The following is a 24145-nucleotide window of genomic DNA, read 5'->3' on the forward strand; positions in this document are numbered from 1 at the left end:
AATCATGGAATATAGAATATCTTTGTTTATGTAGATCTTTAATTTCCCTTCTCAACTTTTTGTAGTTTTCAGTGTATAAATCTTACACTACTTTTGATAAAGTAATTACTAAATATTTTATTAGTTTTGATACTATTTTGAATTATTTTCTTAATTTCATTTTTGGGTTATTATTAGTATACAGAAAGAAAATGGATTTGTATTTATCTTGTATACCAGGACCTTATTAAACATATTAGTCCAGGTATGTGGGTATATCTGGATTGCTTAGGATTAGCTACATATAAGATCATATTGTCTGTGAATAAGGACATTTTTACTTCTTCCAATATGTATACTATTTTTTTTTTTGGTGACTTATTGCATATCTAGTACACTGTTGAGTAGAAATGACAAGAGCAGACATTCGTGCCTTGTTTCTGATTTTAGAGAGAAGCATTCACTCATTCGCCATGAATTACGATGCTAGCTGTTGCTTTTCGTAGGTGCTGTGACAAACAGAGTGATGTTCCCAACCAGAGATATTCATGTCTTTATCTTTGGAATAGTAAATATGTCAGGTTACATGGCAAAGGGGAATTCAGATTGCTAATCAGCCGACCTTAAAATAGTGAGATTAAGTGGATTTTGCAAGTGGACCCAGTGTAATAACAAGAGTCCTTAAAAGTGGAAGGGGGTCTGAAGAGGTCCTTCTCTTCTGGAGGAGTGTTCCCTCCTCTACTTTCTGAGTTTGTGATTGGTGTTACTGATGGAATGCATTAATGAAGACATTTGGGTCTCGGCTTTCTTTGCATGAAGACTTAAGAGTTTTTATTAGTTCAATTTTTTTTTGTTATAGGTCTATTCTGATTTTCCATTTCTTTTTAAGTCAACTTAAGGGATTTGTGTCTTTTTAGGAATTTGTCCATTTCATCTACGTTATCTAATTTATTGATATAGGGTTTTTCTACTACAGATGATCCTCGACTTGCAATGTGATTGCATCCTGATAAACCTGAGGAGGTTAAAAATTCACTTAATACACCTAAACTACCAAACAGCATAGCTCAGCCTAGCCTACTTACATTAGCCTACAGTTGAACAAAATCAACTAACATGAAGGCTATTTTATAATAAAATGTTGAATATCTCATGTAATTCATTATGGCTATTGTTTCTGTACATCGTAAAGTCAAAAAAATCATTAAGTCAAACCACTGTAAGTCAGGGACCACCTGTAGTTCTTTATAAATCCTGTTAACTTCTGTAAGGTTGTTAGTGATGTTCCCTTCTTTCATTCATGATTTGGTAATTTGTGTTCTCTCTTATTTTCCTGATCAGTATAACGAAGAGATTGTCAATTTTGTTGATCTTTTCAAAGAACTTGGTTTTTCTGTTTTCTTTCTATTCCTCTCTAATCTTTATTATTTATTCTTCTTTTGGGTTTTATTTGGTCTTCTTTTTTCTAGTTTTTAAGGTAGATGCCTAGGTTTTTTGAGGTCTTTTTTTTTTTAAATCATACATGTGTTTAAAACTATAAATTTCTCTCTAGTACTGCTGTAGCTGCATCCCACATATTTCGATATGGTATTTTCATTATCATTTTTATTTGACCCACATGCTATTTGGAAATGTTTTATTTAATTTCCAAATACTTGGGGTTTTTCCAAACTTCATTCTGTTGTAGATATCTAATTCCACTGGGGTTAGAGAACATGTTCTGTATCATTTCAGATTCTTAAAATATATGATGACTTATTTTGTGGCCTAAGATACAGTCTATCCTGGAGAACGTTCCATGGGTACCTGAAAAGAATGTTGGTAGAATGTTCTGTAAATAAGTAGGTTCAGTTGACTGATAGTGTTCAATCTTCTATATCCTTGATGATGTTCCATCTAGTTGTTCTAAAATCTCCAATTATTATTGTTGAATTACCTATTTTTCCTATCAATTTCTGAGATTCCTTTTTCCCATTGATTGCTCTACCACCCTTGTCCCTTCTATCAGCTCCTTTGCCCACACTGGTCCCTGGAAACATCCTCTGTATGGGCTAGCCGTCACAGGGATGCGGCGTGCAGAGCATGGACCTCCTCAGGCACCACGTGGCAGAGGCTCCCAGCTGGAGTCCCCAGGCATGGCCCCACCTCTGGCCTCACTGCATCAATTCCCCAACCCAGGTAGGTGCTAAAGGCCTGACCACATTAACACAGAAACAACTTGGTAAAGATAATGACAAAGGACTCATGAGAGGGTGACCTCCTCTAGAGGTAGCTGGGGGAGAGAGGAAGAGGAAGAAATGGGGTGACACCAGGTACCTCCTTGGATGCCAGGAAAAGGAGGGGGCACACCCGCTCCCAGGAGCCCTCTTCTGGTGAGCACAAGACTGCCAGCCTCAGCAACGGGGAGAAGGGCTCCTCTTGTTGAGGAATCACGTGGGGGCCCCACAAAAAAGCCAGAGATAATACACAATCTGCAAGCAAGAAACACTTCCAGGAATAAACACTTTCTAAATTCTTCTCTTATAAATATGCATTAAAACATTTGATAATACAAGCAAAGGGCTCTGAAATTAATTTAAAATTAAGCCAAGACTGAGTTTCCTGCACTTCAAGCAAGAAGTTCACCTAAAACATCTGAATACCCAAATGTGCTTGAAGGCAGCTGTCACAGGAGCTCCAGGCCCCTCAGCCACATCAGTCCTTGGGCACCTTGAAATGGTCCTTCTCTTTGCGGATGGCCCTCATGGTGGTGACAGGGTCCGTCTCACCCGCGTGCTGCTGCACAGTCTTCTCCCTGCAGAAGCCAAGTGCCAGGATGCAGGTCGTGAGGGTGTGAGCAGGTGGACACAGGATTGGCCCACCAATTCACCCAGGGCATCAGGGAAGAAAAGAGCCTAGAAGAGTTGGGGCATTCTTAAAAATCAAATGGGACAGCCTTGGCCAACTTGGGTGTTCCTGTGGACAGCACAATGACAAAGCCCAGTCCTGTCGGCGACTCAGAAAACAGGGCCACCAACCTTACACTGGCATGTGCATGGCCTAGCATCACCAGGCTCCCTGAGAACGCCCTTGGCCTGCCTATTGATCCTGACTTCAGGGTCAGAAAGGACCCCGTGCCCCTGCCAGGGCGCTAAGCAAAGTATCCCTCCTCACCTTTTAAGAAAATGTGTCTGATTCTGTGTCTATATTTAATCAAGATTTCAGGGCAGTCTCCTCCACCATTTGGGATCTTCAGGAGTTTCAGGGAGTGGACATAGTGCTTGAGTGAAGCAGAGGCCAGGACGCCTGAGGACAGTGTGGGCCCCGCCTATGCCCACCTGCTCACACCCTCACCTCACTCTCATGAACGGGTTGTAGGTGAACTCCTCCGCAATGGTGGATGGCACTGTGGGCTCCCCAATACTGTACTTCTCCTGCAAAAGAAATGTGTCACTTTAATACAGAAACTTCTAAAGATAACATTTCAAAATACCTTCTAATGATCTTAAAACACTGTCTGACCTGAGAAGGCAAAGAGAGCAGTCAGGTCAGGGTGAAGACAGGACCCTTCCTGCTTAATAGAGATTTGAGTGTTGCAGCTGCCACCAACAGCTTGTCCTACTTTTCTTGCTGTCTTGGAGGTGGAAAGGGACATAGAACTTTCTTTTCATTATTATGAAGTTTATATTACAGAATTAATAACCAGTGAAAATGCAGAAAACACAGAATAAAAGAAAACATCCACAAACCCACCCCCAAGATGGGATGGGGCTGCACAGCTCATTGCTGGGAACAGTGAGAAGACAGATGCCTGGGGTCTATCCCCTCAGATGACAGTTCCCTCTAGAGGGTGGTGAGCTCTTGTTGCAGGATGTTCAGGCAGGGGCCCCTCTATATGGGAGAACTACTCAGGACGAACCCTCAGTGGGCAACTTGTCACCTCCAGTCAGGATGGCCTCTCTCCTAATCAATACTGACCAGGACAGAGAGAAGACACAAACTGGGCCATTTGCCAACTGGTAGCTTCTATAGAAACTCCAGGAACAAGGTCAAAGTTAACAGCTGGGGGTCTCCATCCTCCCCGAAAACCCTGCCCTTCTCCTGGCCAACCTGGAGGGTCACAGGGCCAGAGCTTGGACAATAGCTGTTGACACCCAAGCCCAGACTTCCTGAACATGAAGGACTCTCCACACCCCCACAGCCACCCCCAACACACTGTGAGCACTGATATCAAGAAGTTTAATCCCTCAATCTTGGGAGGTGTGTCAAGTTGGGATCTGGCAGGAGATCAAGATGAAAATTTACTGCTAATCTCTGTTATTTCATTTCTGGTGAAAACAAGCTTAAAATGTTTTATAATATTTCCTGTGCTTCCTCCAGTATTCTCACTCCTAAGAAATCTTCCTTCACTTTCTGTGAGGGAAGAAAATAAGTTAATTCTTCTAAGGATAATTTTAAAACAGGTCCTTGCATGTATAGTCGGGGGAGTATAAATGTCATAATCTTTTGGATTATCTATTAAAATGAATGTTAATGTGTAGTGATTTTCCTACAGAAGCAGGAAGGATGCAGAAATGTAAACACAAGAAAGTTAGAAACCTTAACTGTCCTCCTTAAGTGAAGCAGAGGTCAATTAGGCAAAATAATATATGAATGACATGTACACATTAGTATATTTGAAAGTAAGATGGATGGACAGTGATAAAATAAGTACAGTAAAATGTTCATAGTAGAGAATGGGTATTGATTATGAATGTTCACTATGAAATTCCTTTAATGTTTCTGTATGTTTGACACAATTCAATATATTGTCAAAGAAGAAACCACAGGGATATTTTTAAAGTATTTCAAACTGAAGATAATAAAAATAAAATATTTCAGAATTTGTGAGATGCTGCTAAAGCAGTACTTGGAGGTAAGTTTTAGCTTTAAGAGCTTATATTAGAAAAAAGAAAGCTCTAAAATCAGTGACCTCAGTTTCCATATTAAGAATCTATAAAAAGAACAAAGTAAATCCAAAGAAGAAAGGAGAATAAAAAGAGCAGAAATCAGTGCAATAGAAAAACAAGGAAAATTAAGGCAAAAGTTTTTCTTTTAAAAAATCAACAAAATTGATAAGAATAGAGAAAAAGAACACGAATTGCCCAAATCAGAAATGAAAGGGGCTATCACTACAGTGCTGACAGATATTGGTGGGGAGGGGATCGTATTGATCTAAAAGTAAAAGCTAAATCTACAAAACTTCCAAAGAAAACATTTTTGAGGAGAAAATTTTTGACCTTGGGAAAAACAAAGATTTCTTAGGAGACAAAAAGTATGAACCTAAAAGAAAACACGCTGGACTTCATCGAAATTAAAAATGCTCTTCAAAAGACATTGTCGAAAAAAATAAAAGGCAAACCACAGAATGGGGAAAACTATTCACCATACATATATCTGACAAAGGGCTTATATCCATGATATACTTTTTTAAAAAAATCTTATTATTCAATAAGAAGACAATCCAATGTTTTAAACAGGCAAAAAGTTTGAACAAACACTTTACAAAATGGCCAATAAGCATATAAAAGATGCTTGGGCACTAGGTAAATGTAAATTAAAACCACAGTGAAACACCACTACGTATCAATTTAAATGATTAAAAAGACTGACAATACCAAGCGTTGGTGAGGATATAGAACAACTGGAACTCTCATATTTTGCTGGTAGGAATGTAGTACACTTAGGAAAATATTTTGGCAGTTTCTTTACAAGTCAAACATACACCTAATACAACCCGGCCGTTCCACTCCTAGGTATTTACTAAAGAGAAATTAAAACATATATCACACAAAGACTTGTACACAAATGTTCATAGCAGCTTTATTCACAACAGCCAATAACTGGAAACATTAGACAGCAACAAAAATGTCTATTGACAAGTGAATGGGTAAACAAAATGTGGTATATCCAAACAATGGAGTACTATTTATAAATAAAAAGAATGAACTACTGATACATGCAGTAATATGAATGAATCTCAAAATTATTCTGCTGAATGCAAAAAAGATACAAGAGTACATACTGCATAGTTCTATTTATATGAAATTCTTGAAAATGCAAGCTAAGTTCTAATGGCACACAGTAGATCAGTAGTCCTCTGGAGCCAAGGCAGAGAAAGAGGCATGAGGAAGATTTGTGGGTGATGGAAATGTTCTGTGTCTTAATTGTAGTGGTAGTCGTTTGACTGGTATATACATCTGTCTAAATTCACTCAATTGTTCACTTTAAGTTGATGCAGTTTATTACATATTAACTAAACTTCGACAGAGTTGATATTAAAAAGAGAACAGTATGAAAACTGTCGATAAATTTGAAAACCTTGATGAAATGCACAAATTCATTGAAAAACACAAGTGGCTAATAAAACTGACTCAAGAAGGTGCAAAAATCTAAAAGCCCTACACAAATAGAAGAGATTAATTCATAACCAAAAAAATCTTTCCACAAAAAGAATTCAATGCCCACATGGCTTCACTGGCGAATTCTAACAAACTTTAAGAGAAGAAATATTAACAGTTGTAGAAAACTCAGAAATTGGGAGGAAGAAACACTTTCCAACTCATTTTATGAAGCCAGCATTTCCCTGATATTAAGACCAGACAAAAAATATTACAAGAAAATAAAACTAGAGACTGACATCCCTTATGAGCAAAGACACAAAAATAGACTCTAACAACATGTGAAAAGAATAATATGCCATGACTAAGGTTCACTCTGAAAGCAAAGTTGGTTTTACGATTGAAACAAATTGATGTACTCCACCATATTAACAGAGTAAGAGAGAAAAGAAAAACATGATTATATAATAGATGAAGAAAAAACATTTGACAAAATTCAACACCAACTTATGATAAAAACTCTTAGAAAACCAGGACTATAAGTGAACTTCATCATCCTGATAAAGAAGATTTATGAAAAACCCATAGCTAATATTGTACTTCATAATAAAAGACTGAATACATTCCTCTTAAGACTGGGAACAAGCCAAAGATGTTCACTCTCACTACTACTTTTTAACGTTGCACTGGAGATCTTAGTCAGTGCGACAAGGCAGGAAAAATAAATAAAAGGCATATAGATTGGAAAGGAAGAGATAAAACTGTCTCTGGTAGGTGATGACATGATTGTGTGCTAAGGAACCTATGGAAAAGATGCTAGAATGGGTTAGCAAAATCACAAGGATACAAGGTCAAAATACAAAAATCGATTGTATTTCTAAAGACTATCAACAAATGACCATTTACAATAAAATTCAAAAACATGAAGTACTTAGCGGTACGTTTAATAATACGTGCAAGATCTTTAACACTGAAAATTACAAAATATTCCTGAGAAAAACTAAAGACCTCTCAATAAGTGGAAAGTTATATCATGTTCATGGAAAAACTCAGTATGGGTAAGATCGCAGGTCTCTCCAAATCTTTTGTTACAACGGTCCTAATCGAAAGCCAAATTGACTTTTTTTTCTAGAAATTAACAAGGTGATCCCCAAATTTATATGAAAATGCAAAAGGTTTAGAAGAGCCAAAAGTAATTTTTAAAAAGAATAAAGGTAGAGGATTTATACTATCATTCTCAGACTTAATCAAGACATTGTTACTGATGCAAAGATAAGCCATACAGATCAACGGAACAGAACAGAGTCCAAAGTAGGTTTATGCCTACAGGATCCAATTTATTCTGCAAAGATACCACGGTAATCCACTGAGGAAAGTACACTCTTTTCAACAAATAGTGCTGAGCAACTAGATGTCCATATGCAAAAAGTGAACTTCTAACTTTACCTTACACCATACGCAAACATTAACTTGAAATGGATCATTGACCTAAATATAAATTTATATAAACATAAAAGCTAAGACTATACAACTTCTAGGATAAAACATAGGAGAAAGTCTTGGTGATATAAGGGTATGAAAAGATTTTTTAGCTAGGGCACAAGAAACATAAAAGAAAAAATTAATAAACTGAACTTCACCAAAAATGTAAACTTTTATTCTTTGAAAGATACTGTTAAGAAAACAGAAATGCAAGCCACAAAATGGAAGAAAATATCTGAAATCTGTATCTCACAAAGACTTGTTTCCAGAATACATAAAGAAATCTTATAGCTCAGTAAGAAAGCCCAATTTTTAAAATGGACAAAAGATTTGAACATACACTTAACAAAAGACACATAAAACACCAATAAGCACATGAAAAGATGCTCAATTTCATTAGCCATCAGAGAAACGTGCATTTTAAAACCACAATGAAATACTACTATGCACCTATTAGAATGGCTGAAATTTAAAGGATCAACAATACCAAGCGTTGGTGAGCACGTGGAGCCACTAGAGAGCTCTTGCGCATTGCTAGCTGGAATGCAAAATGGTACGACCAATTGGAAAACAGTTTGGTAGTTTCTTAAAAGTTAAATATACACTTACCATACAACCCCGAAATTCCACTCTTAGGTATGTTACCACAAGCAGTGAAAATACGTGTCCACACAAAGACTTGCACACAAACGTTCATAGCAACTTTATTTATAATAATGAAAAACTGGAAACAATCTAAGTATCCATCCATAGATGAATGGATAAACAAATTATAATACATCCATATGAAATACTACTCAGAAATAAAGCATGATGAATCTCAAAACCTTTTTGCTAAGCAGGAGCCACATACATCAGAGTAATGTTATATGAAAATCTAGAAAACAGTAATCTATAGTCACAGCAGACCAGTAGTTGGGGGGACTTCATGGGAAGGGGCAATGGAACCTTTTGGGGTAGTGGAAATGTTTTATATCATGATTGTGTTGGGAGTTACACAGGTACATATATTGTCAAAATTCATCGAACTGTACACTGCTCGCTCAGGTATCTTTTATTGTATATAAATTATCCTCGATAAAGTTCAGTTTTTTAAAAAGTAGATACCCATGATAAGAATGAGTTCAAAATGTATGAATTGCTATTGAAAGAGCACTAAGCCCAGGTATTAAGTGAAAAGGAAGCCACAAATCAGTATGTATAGTATATACACAGGATGAGCTTTTTTCTTTATATTAAGTATTCATGTATGCTTGGTGTAAAAAGCGGTATAATATTTATCAACAAATGAGGTTAGTGTTTGAATTTTTACAGGTATTATTTTATAAGCGCCTCCCCCTCAAAAAATAGATAAAGATGCTCAACAAAATCAGGTGATTTATTAAAAAAACAAACTATGAGGTAACTTTACTCACTGAACTCAGCAGAAGGGAGCCTAGCACCTGAGGCCTCCCGGATGTGTGTGTTTCTTCCTGACACCATTTCTCAGTGACTGAAGAGGAAAGACAGACCCCTAGAGTCCAGGAGAACATCCTTACCTAACCAATACACCTGCAGCTGTGTTTCTAAACCCCCACAGAAGACACCTCTGGGACAAGCAAACCTCTGGGCCTAGCTGAGAAGCAAGTTTGGGGCCATTGTTGAAATAAGTGCCTTTCAGACAAACAGCCTCCAGGGCACTTGTGTGGCTGCTGCACAGTCCCACCTGCTGCCCAGATGTGGGAAGCAGGCAGGGAGGGATCTGCCACTTTGGCCTGCAAGGCACTCACTGGAAACGCAGCCTCCCAGGCCCAGCCCAAACACACTGAGTCAGAAAAGTCTGATGAGCCACCCAGATTCCTGCTCAGATTCGGGTGGGCCTAAACCCTGGCTTGTTCATAGCCCTGAGGAATGCCTCCTGCACACTCTGGAGACAGTGCCGTGAGTGCCAGTGACCCCGGCACCTCTATACTCCCAGGAAGTCACTTCAAGGAGGCTGACCCACAGGATGTCCCCTGAAGCATGTCCCACTCACCTTGGCCCAGGCCAGTTTCTCCTGAATGGCAGTGTTGCTGGGCTCCACATGGCGAGCAAACTTGAGGTTGTTGATAGTATATTCATGGCCACAGTACACTCTCTGAGGAAAAAGCCACACCTGTGAGCCCTGAAGAGACTCATTAATCCCACCTCAAACCCTTCAGAGATGGGCCTGAAGGGCCCTAGGCTGGGCCAGTGACACCCAGGGAGACATCCCTTAGGACAAGATGTTTCTTGTATGTAAGTGAAACAATAAAAAGTACATTAAGAGAAAATCCAGTTTTGGAGAAAATGCCCCCGCCCTCCCACTCCTCCCCCCACACAGGGGTGGCCACAGTGGGGGGCCAGGACAGGAAGTGAGGGAACAGGTGGGAGAGCAGGCCGTGTCCTCACACCCCCAACTGGGGAGCTCAATGGGGTGCTGCCTACTGTGTCAGGAGGGAGCCGGCCCAGGACCTCAATCAGGGCTTTGTACATCTCGTCTGCTGTCCCTTCATAGAACTTCCCACAGCCAGCCACAAACAAGGTGTCACCTGAAAGACAAGAGGACAGCCACAGAGCAGTGGGGCCACCAGTAAGACACACCCTCTTGAGAAGCCAATGGTCCTCTCCTAGGTGATGCTGACCACCTGTCCATGGGCTGCACAGACAGCCAGGGCTATGCTCTGTCCCTGGTGACTGGGGTGCAGCCTAAAACCTGACCTCCACCCAGACACTCGAGAGGCCCTCCATCCAAACAGAGCCCAAAGACCCGCAGCTCTCGGTTCTCACCTGCCCCAAACTGTTTTACTCAAGTCTCATTCAGTTCACCACCAGCCCCCAAAGAGCTGCTCAAACCCAAACTTTAGGGTTACACTGACTCCTCCCTTCACGGCCCAGTCCTGTCAACTGGAGCTCTGAGACTCCCAAACCCAGCACTTCTCATCTATCCAGCAGCCACTTCCTGCGTCTTCCCTTATCCTCAGCAGCCGGCACTATCCTGTAACACCCCCCATAATCTTGCCAGCTCCACCTGGGTCCTCTGGGAGCCGCTCACATGGGCCCACAGCCCATGAGGGCCCACGGGACATGGACCTACTGCCTGCAGACTCACTCCTCCTGCATCCACCCTTTAGACGGCACCCCGTCCACATGACGCCATCAGGTCCCTGGGCTGCTGCTTCCCTCCCAGGGTCTAATCCCTGAGAAAGGGGTCCGAGCCACATGGAGCCCGCGGGCATTTATTCTCCCCGCCTGTGGTGACGTTTCTCCTCCATCGGCATGGGCCAGGCCTCTTCCCAGGCAGCCCCTGGCCCACTTGGCAGAAGCCAAGGCTGCCCCTTAGAACAAGACTATGGGGTGGCCTGTGAGCAGAGCCTCAACACACAGGTCAACTGCCCTGAACCTCAAGTCTGGGACCGGCAAGAGGCCAAGGAGACCAGGGGAGGACAGGCCATACAGGCACAAGGTTCCCTTGCAGGGACGAGCAACACCTATTATTCCCACGCCCAGGAACTTCATGGGCCCCCTGCTGCTGGTGCTGGGGGATCCAAGTCCTCATGGGCAGCAGGACACTAAGAGACCTGGGAGCTCCCTCCCTGGCAGCCAGGACCACCATGCTCCTGCACTTCAGCCTCTGCTGTCTCCTTCTCACCCTCCATAATCAGCTGCCAAGAGTGCCTGGGGGCATCCCACCTCCACAGCAGGCCACCCTTCCACCTCCAGGCCCTGTGAAGCCAGCCATGGTTTTAGCATCCACTGTGGCCTCCTTCCCTGGCCACCTGAGTACCTTCTGTAGCTTTGGTACACACTTTCATAAGCTAGGGTCCCAAATCTGAGCTCTCAGACCCTGATCTTTCAAATACAGATGACCCGTCAGCTGACACCTGCTCCCATACCCAGGCCTGACCACCAGACTACCTTCTCCTCCTGGTCCATTAGTGCCTCGTCCTACACACCACATCCCAGGGCCAAAGCCACACCCCACATCCGATTACATCCTTGGGGTATGGGAGCTTGGCCCTGGTCACTCAGACCCCGACTTGAAGCCTGAAGCCACCAGTCACCTCACCTCTGGACACTGCGGTTTCTTCGGCTACGCACACAGGCCACCTGGGGCCCTGCTGGACCATCCTGTCTCCTGCACCATTAGCCTTCACTGTGGATGCCTCAGACACCTTAGCTTCCCCACTAACGACACTGTATGATTTTCACATATTTATTATAAAAGTCACCAATAAGACAATGCACTCCTCTCCCAGCCACTGTGGCACAGACAACAGTAACTCATGCAGGACACGGTTCAGGTCTGTGTTTGCAACAGTCGGCCCTCCACAACTTCCAAAGTGGGACTTGGCTTTTAATGGCACAGTCCCCAGGGAGCCTGCCTTGTTCATGGGGTCATCCCCAAGGGCCTGCCTGCTCCCTTAGGTCCTGAAAACTCTGACAGGCAGGCACTGCCCTCCCACCTGACAGAGGGGCAGACCAAAGTCTGAGGCTTTATAGGGCACAGTAAAAACAGGAGTGCAAGGTACTGAGAGTTTACCAAGCCAGGGACTGGTTTCCCACACCTCTCACCTCAGGTCCACGCCTCTTGGTAAGGGAGATTCTGTTCTCACCACTGAGGCAGGTGAAACCACTTCAGGGCAGTGTACACGTGGCACATGGACCAGTTCACCTACTCCACACCATAGTCAGACATGGCCTTAAATTTCGAGAACACTCAGAGCTTAAAAACTGTTTACACTCATTAAAAAAGTTATGGCAGCAGTAAGGCCTCTGCAGAGCCAACAGGCCTGCTCTGCGTTGGGGCTATAGCACTCGTCCACGGACACTGGTGCATGCCACCCTGAACTCCTGGTTGTCACATGGATGTTCCGCTTCACAGGTTCCCTAATCAGCATCCTTTATTTTCTTTCAAAAAGGGAAAAACACCTCCAATTCCTGGAAAGATCTGCTTGCCCTGAGTGCTGCTCACACAGCCCGGTGCTGGGCAGTGCTTCGCAACCCTCATTCAAGGTCATGGGCACCACAGACTGCAGCCATTACCTGAACTCATCTACCACCCTCTGAGCTCATTAGGGCTGCCATGAAGTCCACTATCAGGGTTGCTTTGTGTAGGACACCTGCCTGTGGGCTGTCTACTGACTGCCAAATCCAGCTCGGCTCACGTCCTGTGGAGAGTTTGGGCAGCATGAGTGCATGGCGGCAGTTAGGCCTGCAACAGGTGGGTCTGGGATTCACTGCCTTTCCTGTTTGTCAGCTGCTAGAGGTGATGGGGGCTGGGGCTGCATCCCCACCAGGCGGAGTCTCTCAAGGAAAGGCTTGTCCCCAGGACACCTGACAGTGGTCACTGGGTTCAGAGGGAAGTACATGGTCAGCCCTGCCAGGAGGTGCCACTCCCTACAGTGTCCCCCCAGCCCACCAATGTGTTTGAAGCTGAGCCCCAAGCTCTGCCCCGAGGGCTGAGGTCCTCCTCACAAAGCCCTGTGCGGTCTCAGACAGGAAATGCTCTGCTGCTACACCTGGAAGTTTTCAAAGACACCCCCACACCAAGAGAGTCTTTGCAAAGAATGCCCAATCCCCAGCACATACACCTGAACCCTCACCTGTGAACACAGCAGGGGGCTCAGAACTGCCAGGCTTGCTCACAAAATAGCAGATGTGTCCAGAAGTGTGGCATGGTGTCGACAGGCACTTAACATTAAGAGACCCCACCTGAAACAAAGCACATGATGGCATGTGCTCCTAGGGCTCACAAGCACATGACCCGCTGGTCCCACAGGTCTCATCTAAGACCCCGCACCCACCCCACAGCAGGATGTAGATCTTGCTGGTGACCATGGGACTCAGTCTTTAAGTGTGCCCCAGGGATGGGGACCATCCTGGAACCTGGCATTTGCTGTCATGCAAAACTAAAGAGGCTTATTTTGTTTTCTCTCTCAAAATTGGACTAAATCTGAACCGAGTGTCTTGCTAGAAAAGATGGTTTTCCTCCTTAGGTGCTTGGCCTTTTATTGTTTTCCTCTGTCTCCCCTCCCCCCCCACCTCTTTACTGCAAAAGTGTTCAAATCTACAAAAAATTAAAATAAAGTGAACGAACATCAGTATGACCTTTACCCAAGTCGCCAAATACTGACAGTTCCCACATCTGCGACATGTGCTCTTTCCACACACACGCGTTTCAAGTCCCACACATTCTGAGAAATTGCCCCTAAATATTCCAACCACAATTCCTAAGAAAAGGACATTCTCCCTTTAGTCGCCGTTTTCACATTGATTTGCTTGTGATGCTCCCAACAGAGGGGACTGTGCAGGTCCAGATAGCCCCACGAGGCCCTCCACCCATCTGCAGGTCAGGCCATCACCAGAGCCCAAGCCCTCACGTGCCCCTCTGGGTCCCTGGAGTAACAAAGTGGACAGCCAGAAGGGGGAGGCAGTATTCCCACTGTGCCATCTCCCCACACTATGTTCTAGGGCCTGGTGTCCTTGTTGGTTCACTCCTCACCTGAAGTGTGGACAGGTGTGTGACCTTGTGAGTCAGGGCCCCAATCCGGTCATCACCCCCATACACCTTCAACCCCGGCTCCAGCTTAACCAGCTTCTCATTCCCGCCAGCATGGTCCCTGGAAGTCAAAAAGGAGACCTGGGACTACTTGCTGACACAAAGGGGGTTTGCTTGCTTATCAATCCTGACCAAATGGAATTTTTATTTGCCCAGTTACATTTCTCAGCAGTAGAAATGTATCTTCTAACACAGGAAACTGGCTTCTTGTCTGTCACTTAGCTTCACTGAAAAGAACATTCTCAGGCACCCCATTCCCATGCCAGGCATTTCTGTGCCCCTGCCCTGTTGCTGCGGAAGCTGCTAGAGCTGATGAAACAAATTACGAACACCTGGATAATCCCTACCTCAAAGTTCCCGCGCTTTGGGCACACCAGGGTCACCTGAGTCAGATCTGACTCTCCCACAGCCTGACACAGTTGACCCACAGGTGGCCTGCAGGGTAGGAGATCTAAAAGCCCCCAGGTGATTCTGACCCACCCTGAGAAGATCGTGAAGCTGTCTTCTAAATGGCAATGCCCAGCCATCTGAGGGTGATCTGTCTGCCCAGGGGCCGGCCTGAAATGACCTCTCAGATGATTCTAATGTGCTATTAGAGCTGAGGAACCTCCTGGGCCTTCATCCAGGGGCTCCCAGTGCTCCCCTAGGGTCAGCCTGAGCAGCCCTTCAGACAGGGGGTCAGGAGAAACGCTCCATTCCTGGGCTTTGTGGAGCTGGTTATACCAGGGCGAGCCCAGTGGGGCCCTGAATGCAGGGCTGGGAGTGTGCCGACGTCTGAAGATCTGCGGTTTCAGAACAAGGTGAGGACTTTTCAGTCCCTAAGGAATGCCTGCTCCTCACTACACATTCACCCATGGACTCTTCTGATGGGCCCAGAAACTGCAGGGCCTGAGATAACAGGCTCCTCTGCCCTCTCCCCTCAGAGGGCCGTTACACACAGGCCAGGGCCAGCCCCACAGCAAGCTCACTGCCACCACCGATAAGTGGGAGGGAGGCACAGGCTGTGCCCTCGAATTCTGTTTGGGGCCTGGTTTAGGGTTTATGTTCTATCGTAAACATAAGATGCTGAGAAAACCCTCCAGAAAAACAAAGTCTGATGTGGGAGTTACTTGGTGTGAAAAAGAGAAGCAAACTGTGCAAGGCTCGGGCAGGGGAGGCTTTGTGTAGCCACACGAAGGCCCAGGAGTCTGGCGAGGCACAGCGGGAGCAGATTACCCAAAAGTAAGAGCAGCAGAGCTAAGTAGCCCAGAGCCAAGGGCAAGGCTGCAGACTCATCCCTAGAGAAATTAGCACCTGATGCCCCAGTGGTTAAACAACCCCAAAGACTCAGCAACTTAGTTACATCAATCCAGACATTTTCGCCATTTAACAAACTTTGGCTAAACCACATCCAAGCAATATTCTGGGTCAAAGGCCTCATTTGATTACCAGGAGAAAGCTGCGCAGGAGGCAGAGCTCCTGCAGGCTGGATGATAGCGATGCTACAGGGACATGTTCATTCGCAGGCACTAGCTACCCTCGAGCAGTTATTTGCAAAATTCAGAGCCAAGTGAATGTTTTCTCTTCAGCTTTGAAGAGCTTCATAAGTTTCAAAAATCAAAAAAAAAAAAAAAGGGCCTTGGACAGACAACTCTAGTCCTAAACTCAAACATGGGTGCTTTTTCATCCTTTAGCCTTCGAATAAATATCAAAAATATACAACCTCTTCAAATATGGCTAATGATTCTTAAAAACACTAATGTCTAATCTAGTTTCTTCCTTGTCACCAAGGCCAATATCTCATCACACAAGCCCAAGCACTATCAGAGACCTGCTGGAGGTCCTCCTGCAGTAGAAGGATCCACAGTGCAAGCATCTCCCCAGAGAGTCACCTAGTTACCAGACCCTGTCACAGGGTGGAGGGGCCAGGGCCTGAAAGATATAGGGAATCGGGTGGCAGTATAAAGGCTGAAGCCGGAAGTCTTCTCAGAATCCCACTGGAGGTCAATCTTCAGGTGCATAGTGGACACAGCTGTGGGGGCAGAAGTGACTCAGGCTGCCAGCTGTGGGAGGGCCCAGAGAGCCTGCAGAACCCTGCCCCACCCCGCCCTTGGGGTGTGCCTAGAATGGAGTAGTCAGGCTCAATCAACTCTGCTGGCCTGGAAGGAGCTTGGCCTCCAGGGTGGAGCACTTACCAATGGTGGTGGGTGGTGAGCAGTGTGGTCAGCTTCACACCGTGCTTCTTCACCATTTCTATAACCTGCAACCAAGCGTGAAGCAGGACAAAGGCCATCATCACACTCCCAGAGTTGGCTCAACAGCCTGCAGGGTGGGTGGGGTTGCCCAGCAGAACTCAGGATGTGCCAGGAGGGGCTGGGCCCATCCTGACTCTGATGACTCAGGGTAACTTCAGTAGAGCAGGGTGATTGTAGCCTTTTTCTCTCTTGATCCACTTGGCAGCTCAGTCCTCAACACACCCCCGCACCCTCAACCGCTTCAAGCCCCTCTGGCCGAAGGCACAAAGCCTCAAGGAAGAGAAGACAGTGCCAAGGATAGTCCTTGCTCCTCTGCCAAGGGACAGGTCCTTTTCTCTCTACGCAAAAGCCTCTGGTCACCCCACGCCTTTCACTGGCCCTTTGCCCCGATAACAGTGGTTAGACACTAGTTTAATTGTTTGTAAAAAAAAAATTAAATGGATTGATTTCCATTTAGCTTTAGCCAAGTTACAAGAACACCACAGTGATCAAACCCATCAGGGGATGAAGAATTGGTTCTGAGACCATGCCTCCCACCTTCTGGGGCTGCACTGGGTCCACGATGGCAGCCTCCTTGGTGTCATCATCAATAATCAGGTACATGTAGTTGTCAGTCAGAGCAGGCAGTAACTCAACCTTCATGGCGCCCTGTTCCACTGTCAAGCTCTTCCTCAAATCTGTGTGATGGAGGAGGATTCCCAGCAGGGCTGGACCTGAAGACAAGTGTAGCTTTGGTCAGTGTCCACATGAGGCCACATCAGGCATACACTTCAAAAGGAGTCCTTGATGACCCAGCAGTAGGGGCATCCTGGGGATGTGACATCCCAGGACAAGATGAGGTGAGCATTCAAGAGTGAGGCTTGCTATGCAGGGTTTTCTAAGTTTCTTTGATAGAGAAAGAATATCCTCCCTTAACCATATCAGTAAGGAAAATCTAGAAGACGATTCATGTTCATAGTCATGGAAACTGGCTCTTTCGGATTTATGATCCTTTCTTTTTCAAGAGTTCTAAAAAGACAGAAGTACGGTTTGTGGCTGTGAACATTGGCATATGACTATCGTCAGTTCTGGGTTGTTCACACCAACTCAAAAACCATGAAGGGAGGAACCCAGAGTGAAAGTACCAAGCTGGGCCATTTCTCATCCACAGCACAGTGCTGCCTCTCTGGCTAACACAGCCTGAGTCACCTGTAGTTACAGCCCTTCTCGGGCCTCCAGCCATAAAAGAAAACAATATTCACTTTCAAATGGCAGAAACTAGAAACTTGGATAATGCACAAAAAACTACCAGAAATGGACGTTGGCCACCATTGTTCTAGACTCAGATATGCAGAATACAGAATCACCATCCAATTGAGCCAAAGGACTCTGCCAGGGTAGCCAGGAGTGACCAACAGGCAAAAGCATCCTTTAACCAGCAGACAGGTGCCAGAATATTTTTAACAATGAAACTCTTATTATTCAATCTAAAAATGCCCAGAGGCTCCAATAATATTTTAAGTCTTAGTGTGAAAGGATCTAAAACCACATAACAAAAGGCAATAGATGACAGCCATGAAGTTCTGGGGCAGGTGCTGGGATAGGGGCCTCTCCCCAAAAGGGATCCAGGAATCCGGCAGCACCTACTGACTGACAAGCCACATGCACAGGGACTGTCATGCAGAATTCAACCTTATCTGCCATGGCCAGGGAAATTACCTGAACTCTAGCTTTAATGGTCACATAGAGATATCCAACCCCCTCTTTTGACAACCAGTTGGGCATTTTCCAGGCCCTTCTCCTCATGCACAGCAAAATGCACACTTTTGTATGATCAAGTTTGTGATGTTCCACCTCCCCTGAGCCCCAGTGCTATCTGAGCCTGAGAAGGACTACACTATGCAGAGCATAGTGTATATATTGGGGGTGGGGTGGGGGTGGAAGGAAAGCAGAAGGACTGAAACAACAACACGAGTCTTGGAGCATCCTCCTCAAAAGGGGACCCCATTTATATGTTTTCCACAGAACATCACTAGCACTGCCCAGGTGAAGGAAGTATTCACAGTTGGTGCCATCAGAGCCTTGGAAACCTGAGGAATGTGCCATTATCTCCAAGGAAAGAATTCATTTGGTGTGTTCACCACTAGAAACCTTTTTCCTTTTCCAAAAATTATATCACCTAGCCCACCACTGCCTGAGAAATGCTCTCAGTTCACTGGTTTGCAACTGTGACCTTTCGTGTAATCAGAGTGTGCAGGTCTGTGCTGACCTGCAGCCTATGGTCTGGATGAAGTCCTGAGACATGTTTTGTTTGGCTTCTTTTGAATAGGGTCCTCAGCAATGGTGATACATCAACCACTCTGACACCTTGACTGCTTTCAGTGGGATTTGAAAATGGCCAAGGATGGCTTCACTGCTTGTTCCATATGCCTACCAAGTGCCCTGTGCTTATTTAGCTGTTAACTAGCTCCCAGAGACTCAGGTTAATCTATTCTCCCTATTGCTCCAGCAGCCAGATAAGATATCAAGAAATAAATAAAAGATTTTTTTAAAAAGGTCAAAATAGTCCAACAAAGCCAAGATTCTCAGTGAGAATCGACTTTGACAGCAGGAAGAGCAGGCTGTTGGAGGCCAGTGTGTGCCCAACACCTCTCATCTTAGAGGCACGTTTGGAAACAGAGCCAGGGAGGGCCAAGGTCCCACAGCTCACAGAATCCAGCATTGTAGGAACCCAAGTATTGCTCTAGGGTTCTGCCCTTTGCCATTACTTAAGAATTGCGTGCCTCGGGTTTTTCTTGTCAGCCAGAGCTCACATGAAAAGATATGATTTACTTTGTGGAGAATATATATAGCATTCCATGGAGCTCTAGACACAGTCACATCACCCCAAGGCATTAGAAATACGGGGTTTGTGTGGGGTGGAAGGATGATTGTATGTGGGAACCCCTGCACCACCAGGGTCAAGAAGGGTGAAGGCTGACAGGCTGACCGCAGGGAGGCAGATCCAAGAGCCCAGGAATACAAATCTCCTTACCTAGCACAAATCCGTCAGCAACTCGAGCTGACCAGTTACCCCACTCTCTGTCTTCAGCCCTCTCAAATTCTGACCCAACTGCTGTGCAGCCTTTCTCGACCCCAATCGGCCTGCTCGCTGCTGTCAGCGAGGGTTAAAATCCTGTGTTGATAAAAAACAGCGTCAGCCGTGGCGGCCGGGTGACTCGCTGCCGACCCATCTGCGCGGGCCCGCGGGCTACGCCTGCGCCCAACGCCCGGCTGCGGGCCGCCGGCGCCTCTGGAACGCCTTGGGGAGTGCGCGGCTGGCCTAACCGCCGTTACCCGACTGCGACGCCGGCCAGGACTCTCGAACCTGGCGGCTCCCTCGCTCCCGGCTGGTCCCGGACCCCCGGCCTCTGTCACTGTCAGCCCTGCCCCGGCCCTGGCCGGCCCCGGCCGACCTACCCAGGCCGCGACGGGTGCAGGCGGCTCCCAGGGAAGCGAGACTCTGGCGGCGGAGCAGCAGGTAGCCCAGCACCATGACAGGAGACGAGCGGGCCACGGCGCGAGGGGCAGTGTCAGCTTGCTACAGCCAATCAGTGCCCCCTTCGCGTCCCCTTCCCACCTCCCGACCAATCTACTCGCAACCAAACCCCAGCCCACTGCCCGCCCCGCTTCCCGACCAATCAAAGCTAGGTTTCCATATCCGCCCAATCAACGCTCACGTCTAGACTCGTGCCCGCCCCCCGCTGGCTGGAAGCAAGGAGGTGATAGTAGCCAAGGAGCAACGTTAGAGCCTCTGCCTCTCTCCGGGAACTAAACCCGCGCTCCAAGGCCCGGCACCCCCGAAGCAGCCACTAGACGGCGGCTCCCCAGAGGACAAGCGCCGCGACTCCGGATCACCCAGCGACGCGCAAAGAGGAACGGGCCTTCGCAGACGAAACAGCGCTCCGAGGTAGTTCGTCCTATCGGGATAGCCGTAAACTTCAGGGGACAGGCCCCAGCAGAGTCCACGTGACTCCAGGGGCACAGGTCAGGAGCCATGGCGGCATCTAGGCCTCTGTCTCGCTTCTGGGAGTGGGGGAAGAACATCGTGTGCGTGGGCAGGAACTACGCGGACCACGTTAGGGAAATGCAGAGCGCTGTGCTCAGCGAGCCTGTACTCTTCCTGAAGCCGTCCACCGCTTACGTCCCCGAGGGTTCGCCCATCCTCATGCCTGTGTACAGCCACAACCTGCACCACGAGCTCGAGCTGGGCGTGGTGATGGGCAAGCGCAGCCGCGCAGTCCCGGAGGCCGCGGCCATGGACTACGTGGCCGGTTATGCCCTGTGCCTGGACATGACCGCTAGGGACGTGCAGAACGAGTGCAAGAAGAAAGGTCTGCCCTGGACTCTGGCCAAGAGCTTCACAACTTCCTGCCCCGTTAGCGCGTTTGTGCCCAAAGAGAAGATCCCTGACCCTCACAACCTAAAGCTCTGGCTCAAGGTCAACGGCGAACTCAGGCAGGAGGGTGAAACATCCTCCATGATCTTTACCATCCCTTACATCATCAGCTACGTTACGAAGATAATTACCTTGGAAGAAGGAGATATTATCTTGACTGGGACACCAAAAGGAGTTGGACCCGTTAAAGAAAACGATGAGATCCTGGCCGGCATCCACGGGATTCTCAGTATGAGATTTAAGGTGGAAAGGCCAGAATATTGAGTCTACAAAGCGTCCGTAATGGCTTAAGTTTCAGGAGAGAAGGGAGCCGGACAGAAGCAAGCAAAAGGACAGTCCTTTAATAAGTAACCAAAAGATGATTTGATTGGATTGCTATGCCTCAAATCAGGGAAAATGGAACCTCCAAGGAAACATGAGCTACAAGAGCTAGGTCAGAATGGAAAGGAAAAAGAGTGCCTTTCTTCTAGGAAACAACCAGAATAAAGTATTTGTGATGGCTCCAGTGAGGAGAATTTATCAAACAAAATGCTAAGAAGACTTCTTTCCTAAAACTGGACTGGTTAAGACTTTTCAGTGGGTCATTCTGGGATTTACTGTTCAAGAATTAAAATCTGCAGAGGAAGTTGAAAAGCATGTTTCAAGTGTTTCCCACTTTTTTTGATCATGATAATCATCTGGAGGTATTTGTAAAAATTAAAATTTCCAAATTGCTGGCCCATACTAGGCCCACTATATTAATTAGCAGAATTAATCTTCAGCACGCCAAGTGATTCTAAACTGAAATGTGGAAAAACACTACTTCATAGAATCAGTTAATTTAAAATTTTATTTAATAAATTAACAATGATTAATGACCTCACTCGTTTGTACCCTGGCTTATAGAATCTGAGTTTAAGAGATAATTTTGAAACTACTGAAAACTGAAAATCCAAATAAAGATGCTGGGTATTGTGTGGCCTAAAAGAATGCTTTTTTCACCACTACCTCCCCACCCCCGAATAGTGGCTAGGGGAAATATTTCCTTATTAAGGGACTTCAGACCTTGGTCATTGACCTTTGGTCTGGTGAGCACTGTCCTTTATTAATGATTAATTGCACCTCTACCTCCTCACCAGTGATAAGGAGGCTTTAGGCAAGTTGAGTGGCCTGGGAGTTCTACTTTTGCTCTTACCCGCTCCCTTCTCTAAGAAAGAACTAGGCAAGATGCACAGCACAACTATCAGACTGCCCTGCAGAGTCCTTTAGACTTAGGTAGGGGCTCCCACTGTCAGTGTAAACAGAAGACATCTGCTGAAGACATCTGCTGACCCTTGAAGAAAACTAAAGACATCTAATTTAATAAAAATTGCTAACATTTATTGAGCCCTTACTTAGTACTGCTAGTCCCTGTACCAAGAGCTTTCCTTGTATCATTTAACCCTCAACTAAGCTATGAGGTTGGTATTACTGCCATCTCTGTTATAGATATGAAGATGTAGATTTAGAGGCTAGCCAGCCTAGCTCTACAATCACTCAGCTGAGTGACAGAACCAAGATGTAACCCAGACACCCAAAAACCAGAACCTGAAATCTTGACCATAATGCAGGCTGCATCTTTTAAGCAGATATATAAAAAAAGATTTAGTCCCATAATTAGTACTAAATCGTTTATTAACTCTTATGCTATCTTAACTTCTTTTATCTTTTAATTAAGTTTCTTTCTTTTAGTTGCTTAAGCAATACATGTTTATTAAGAAGGGTTAGAAAATATGGATAAGCAAAAAAAAAAAAAAAAAAAAATTTATCCACCCAGAAACAGTCAAAGGTAAGCATTTGGTGTACATTCTTCCAAGTCAGGATATAACTGTAATTCTTAATATTCACTCATATCGTACAATTTTCTAAGTTTTGTCGTGACTCTTTCCATGTTATTTCTGCACATTTCTGCAGTACTATTTTCAGTGACTGCATGAGACTCTGAAGTCAGTCCTTCATTTTTGGCCATTGAGATTGTTTCTAATTATTTGCTTGTAGAATCAGCACATTTGTGGTTATTTCCTTTGGCTAGGTTCCCATAGTACAAGAGTTGAATCAAGGGTGTGCTCATATTGAAAGTATATTAGTCTAGTTAGCAGATAACAAGGTTCAACTGAGACATGTATACTAAGCTAACAGACCTGAAAGCAAGCTAAAGGTACAAGGCAGGAGTAATGTTCATGTGTAGCTCCCTTGGGTGGCACAAACCAACACCCAGAGAGTATACGGTGCCCCTGAGGGTCAATGTTCACCACCATAGTGGCACAAGATTTGTTACAAATAGCTGACAACAGCATTGCAAGTGTAGCATACTAAGTCCTTGGCTGCAAGAATCAAAAACTGAGACTCACCAATTCCCACAAATCCTATATGTGTGTGTGTGTGTGTGTGTGTGTGTGTACACACACACACACACACATACATACATATATATATATACATATACATATATATATGTATATGCCTAACCACTTATTTTGGAAAATTGGAAATGAATGGCAGAAACACTCCACCCTTTCAGCATGCATCTCCTAAGCATAAGGACACTCCTATATAGCCACAATACCATTACCACACTTAAGAAAATAATTCCATAATTTATTAGTCCATACAGAATATATGGCTTCACATCTGTTTTGGACTTTTTAAAAATGTTCATTGGGATTTTATAAAAATTAGTATTCTACATCCACTTAATACACTATGAACATCTTTCTAGATCAGTAAATACAGATTCTCATAATCACTTTTATTTGCTGTGTCTTAGATCATATACCCTCTAGAGTCAGAGCCTAAGGTGAGGATTCTTGTTCAGGTGATTTACTGATGGAGTGCTCTCAGGAGAAAAGAAGTAAAAAGGAAGCAGAAAGGGCAGGGAGCAAACTAAGAATGAATGTGGTCTCAGACCTGGAGTTGAGCTTCATTCCAAGTGAAGATATTGCTGAAATCTGTTCCCCCACCACTCACGTAACTACCCCAGGTAATTCTCTGACCATCATAGGATCTGAGAGATAGGAATATATATGTAAGTAAAGGGGATCTGAATGGGGCCCAACATTCCCATACAGGTTGCATAAGTTTCAAATGTTTTGCTATT

At 45.2% G+C, this 24145-nt stretch overlaps 2 protein-coding genes across 4 annotated transcripts; one reads left to right on the forward strand and one right to left on the reverse strand.

Annotated features, from left to right (window-relative positions):
- Positions 1 to 2451: 2451 nt before the first annotated feature.
- HAGH (hydroxyacylglutathione hydrolase) lies at positions 2452 to 21321 on the reverse strand. 3 transcript variants are annotated; one of them, XM_039884912.1, is made up of 10 exons: positions 20052 to 20206; positions 19627 to 19767; positions 17151 to 17326; positions 16554 to 16618; positions 14323 to 14440; positions 13424 to 13532; positions 10266 to 10369; positions 9835 to 9936; positions 3313 to 3392; positions 2452 to 2773 (listed from the first exon to the last, which is right to left on the reverse strand). In XM_039884912.1, the coding sequence occupies exons 3-10, from the start codon at positions 17253 to 17255 to the stop codon at positions 2674 to 2676; spliced, it is 783 nt and encodes a 260-aa protein (XP_039740846.1). In that variant the 5' UTR covers positions 17256 to 17326; positions 19627 to 19767; positions 20052 to 20206; the 3' UTR covers positions 2452 to 2673. The 3 variants fall into 3 exon arrangements, with proteins under 3 accessions (XP_039740846.1, XP_039740847.1, XP_039740845.1); XM_039884913.1 differs by lacking the exons at positions 19627 to 19767; positions 20052 to 20206 and adding an exon at positions 21162 to 21321 and having other exon boundaries at positions 2468 to 2773; XM_039884911.1 differs by lacking the exon at positions 19627 to 19767 and having other exon boundaries at positions 2468 to 2773; positions 20052 to 20203.
- On the forward strand, positions 20328 to 21996 carry FAHD1 (fumarylacetoacetate hydrolase domain containing 1). The gene has a single exon (XM_039884918.1). It carries the CDS (start codon positions 20629 to 20631, stop codon positions 21292 to 21294), a length of 666 nt encoding a protein of 221 aa, XP_039740852.1. The 5' UTR covers positions 20328 to 20628; the 3' UTR covers positions 21295 to 21996.
- Positions 21997 to 24145: the final 2149 nt, after the last annotated feature.

Source organism: Pteropus medius, unplaced genomic scaffold, assembly GCF_902729225.1.
Source record: "Pteropus medius unplaced genomic scaffold, Ma_sr-lr_union100, whole genome shotgun sequence".
Lineage (NCBI taxonomy): Eukaryota > Metazoa > Chordata > Mammalia > Chiroptera > Pteropodidae > Pteropus > Pteropus medius.

Coding starts and splice junctions, on each gene's coding strand:
- HAGH (XM_039884911.1), bottom strand. CDS start 20,127: ATGGTGCTGGGCTACCTGCTGCTCCGCCGCCAGAGTCTCGCTTCCCTG. Junction 9,937..10,265: donor GCCGGCTCCCTCCTGACACA/GTAGGCAGCACC, acceptor CTTTTTCCTCAG/AGAGTGTACTGTGGCCATGA. Junction 2,774..3,312: donor AACCCGTTCATGAGAGTGAG/GTGAGGGTGTGA, acceptor TGGCTTCTGCAG/GGAGAAGACTGTGCAGCAGC.
- FAHD1 (XM_039884918.1), top strand. CDS start 20,629: ATGGCGGCATCTAGGCCTCTGTCTCGCTTCTGGGAGTGGGGGAAGAAC.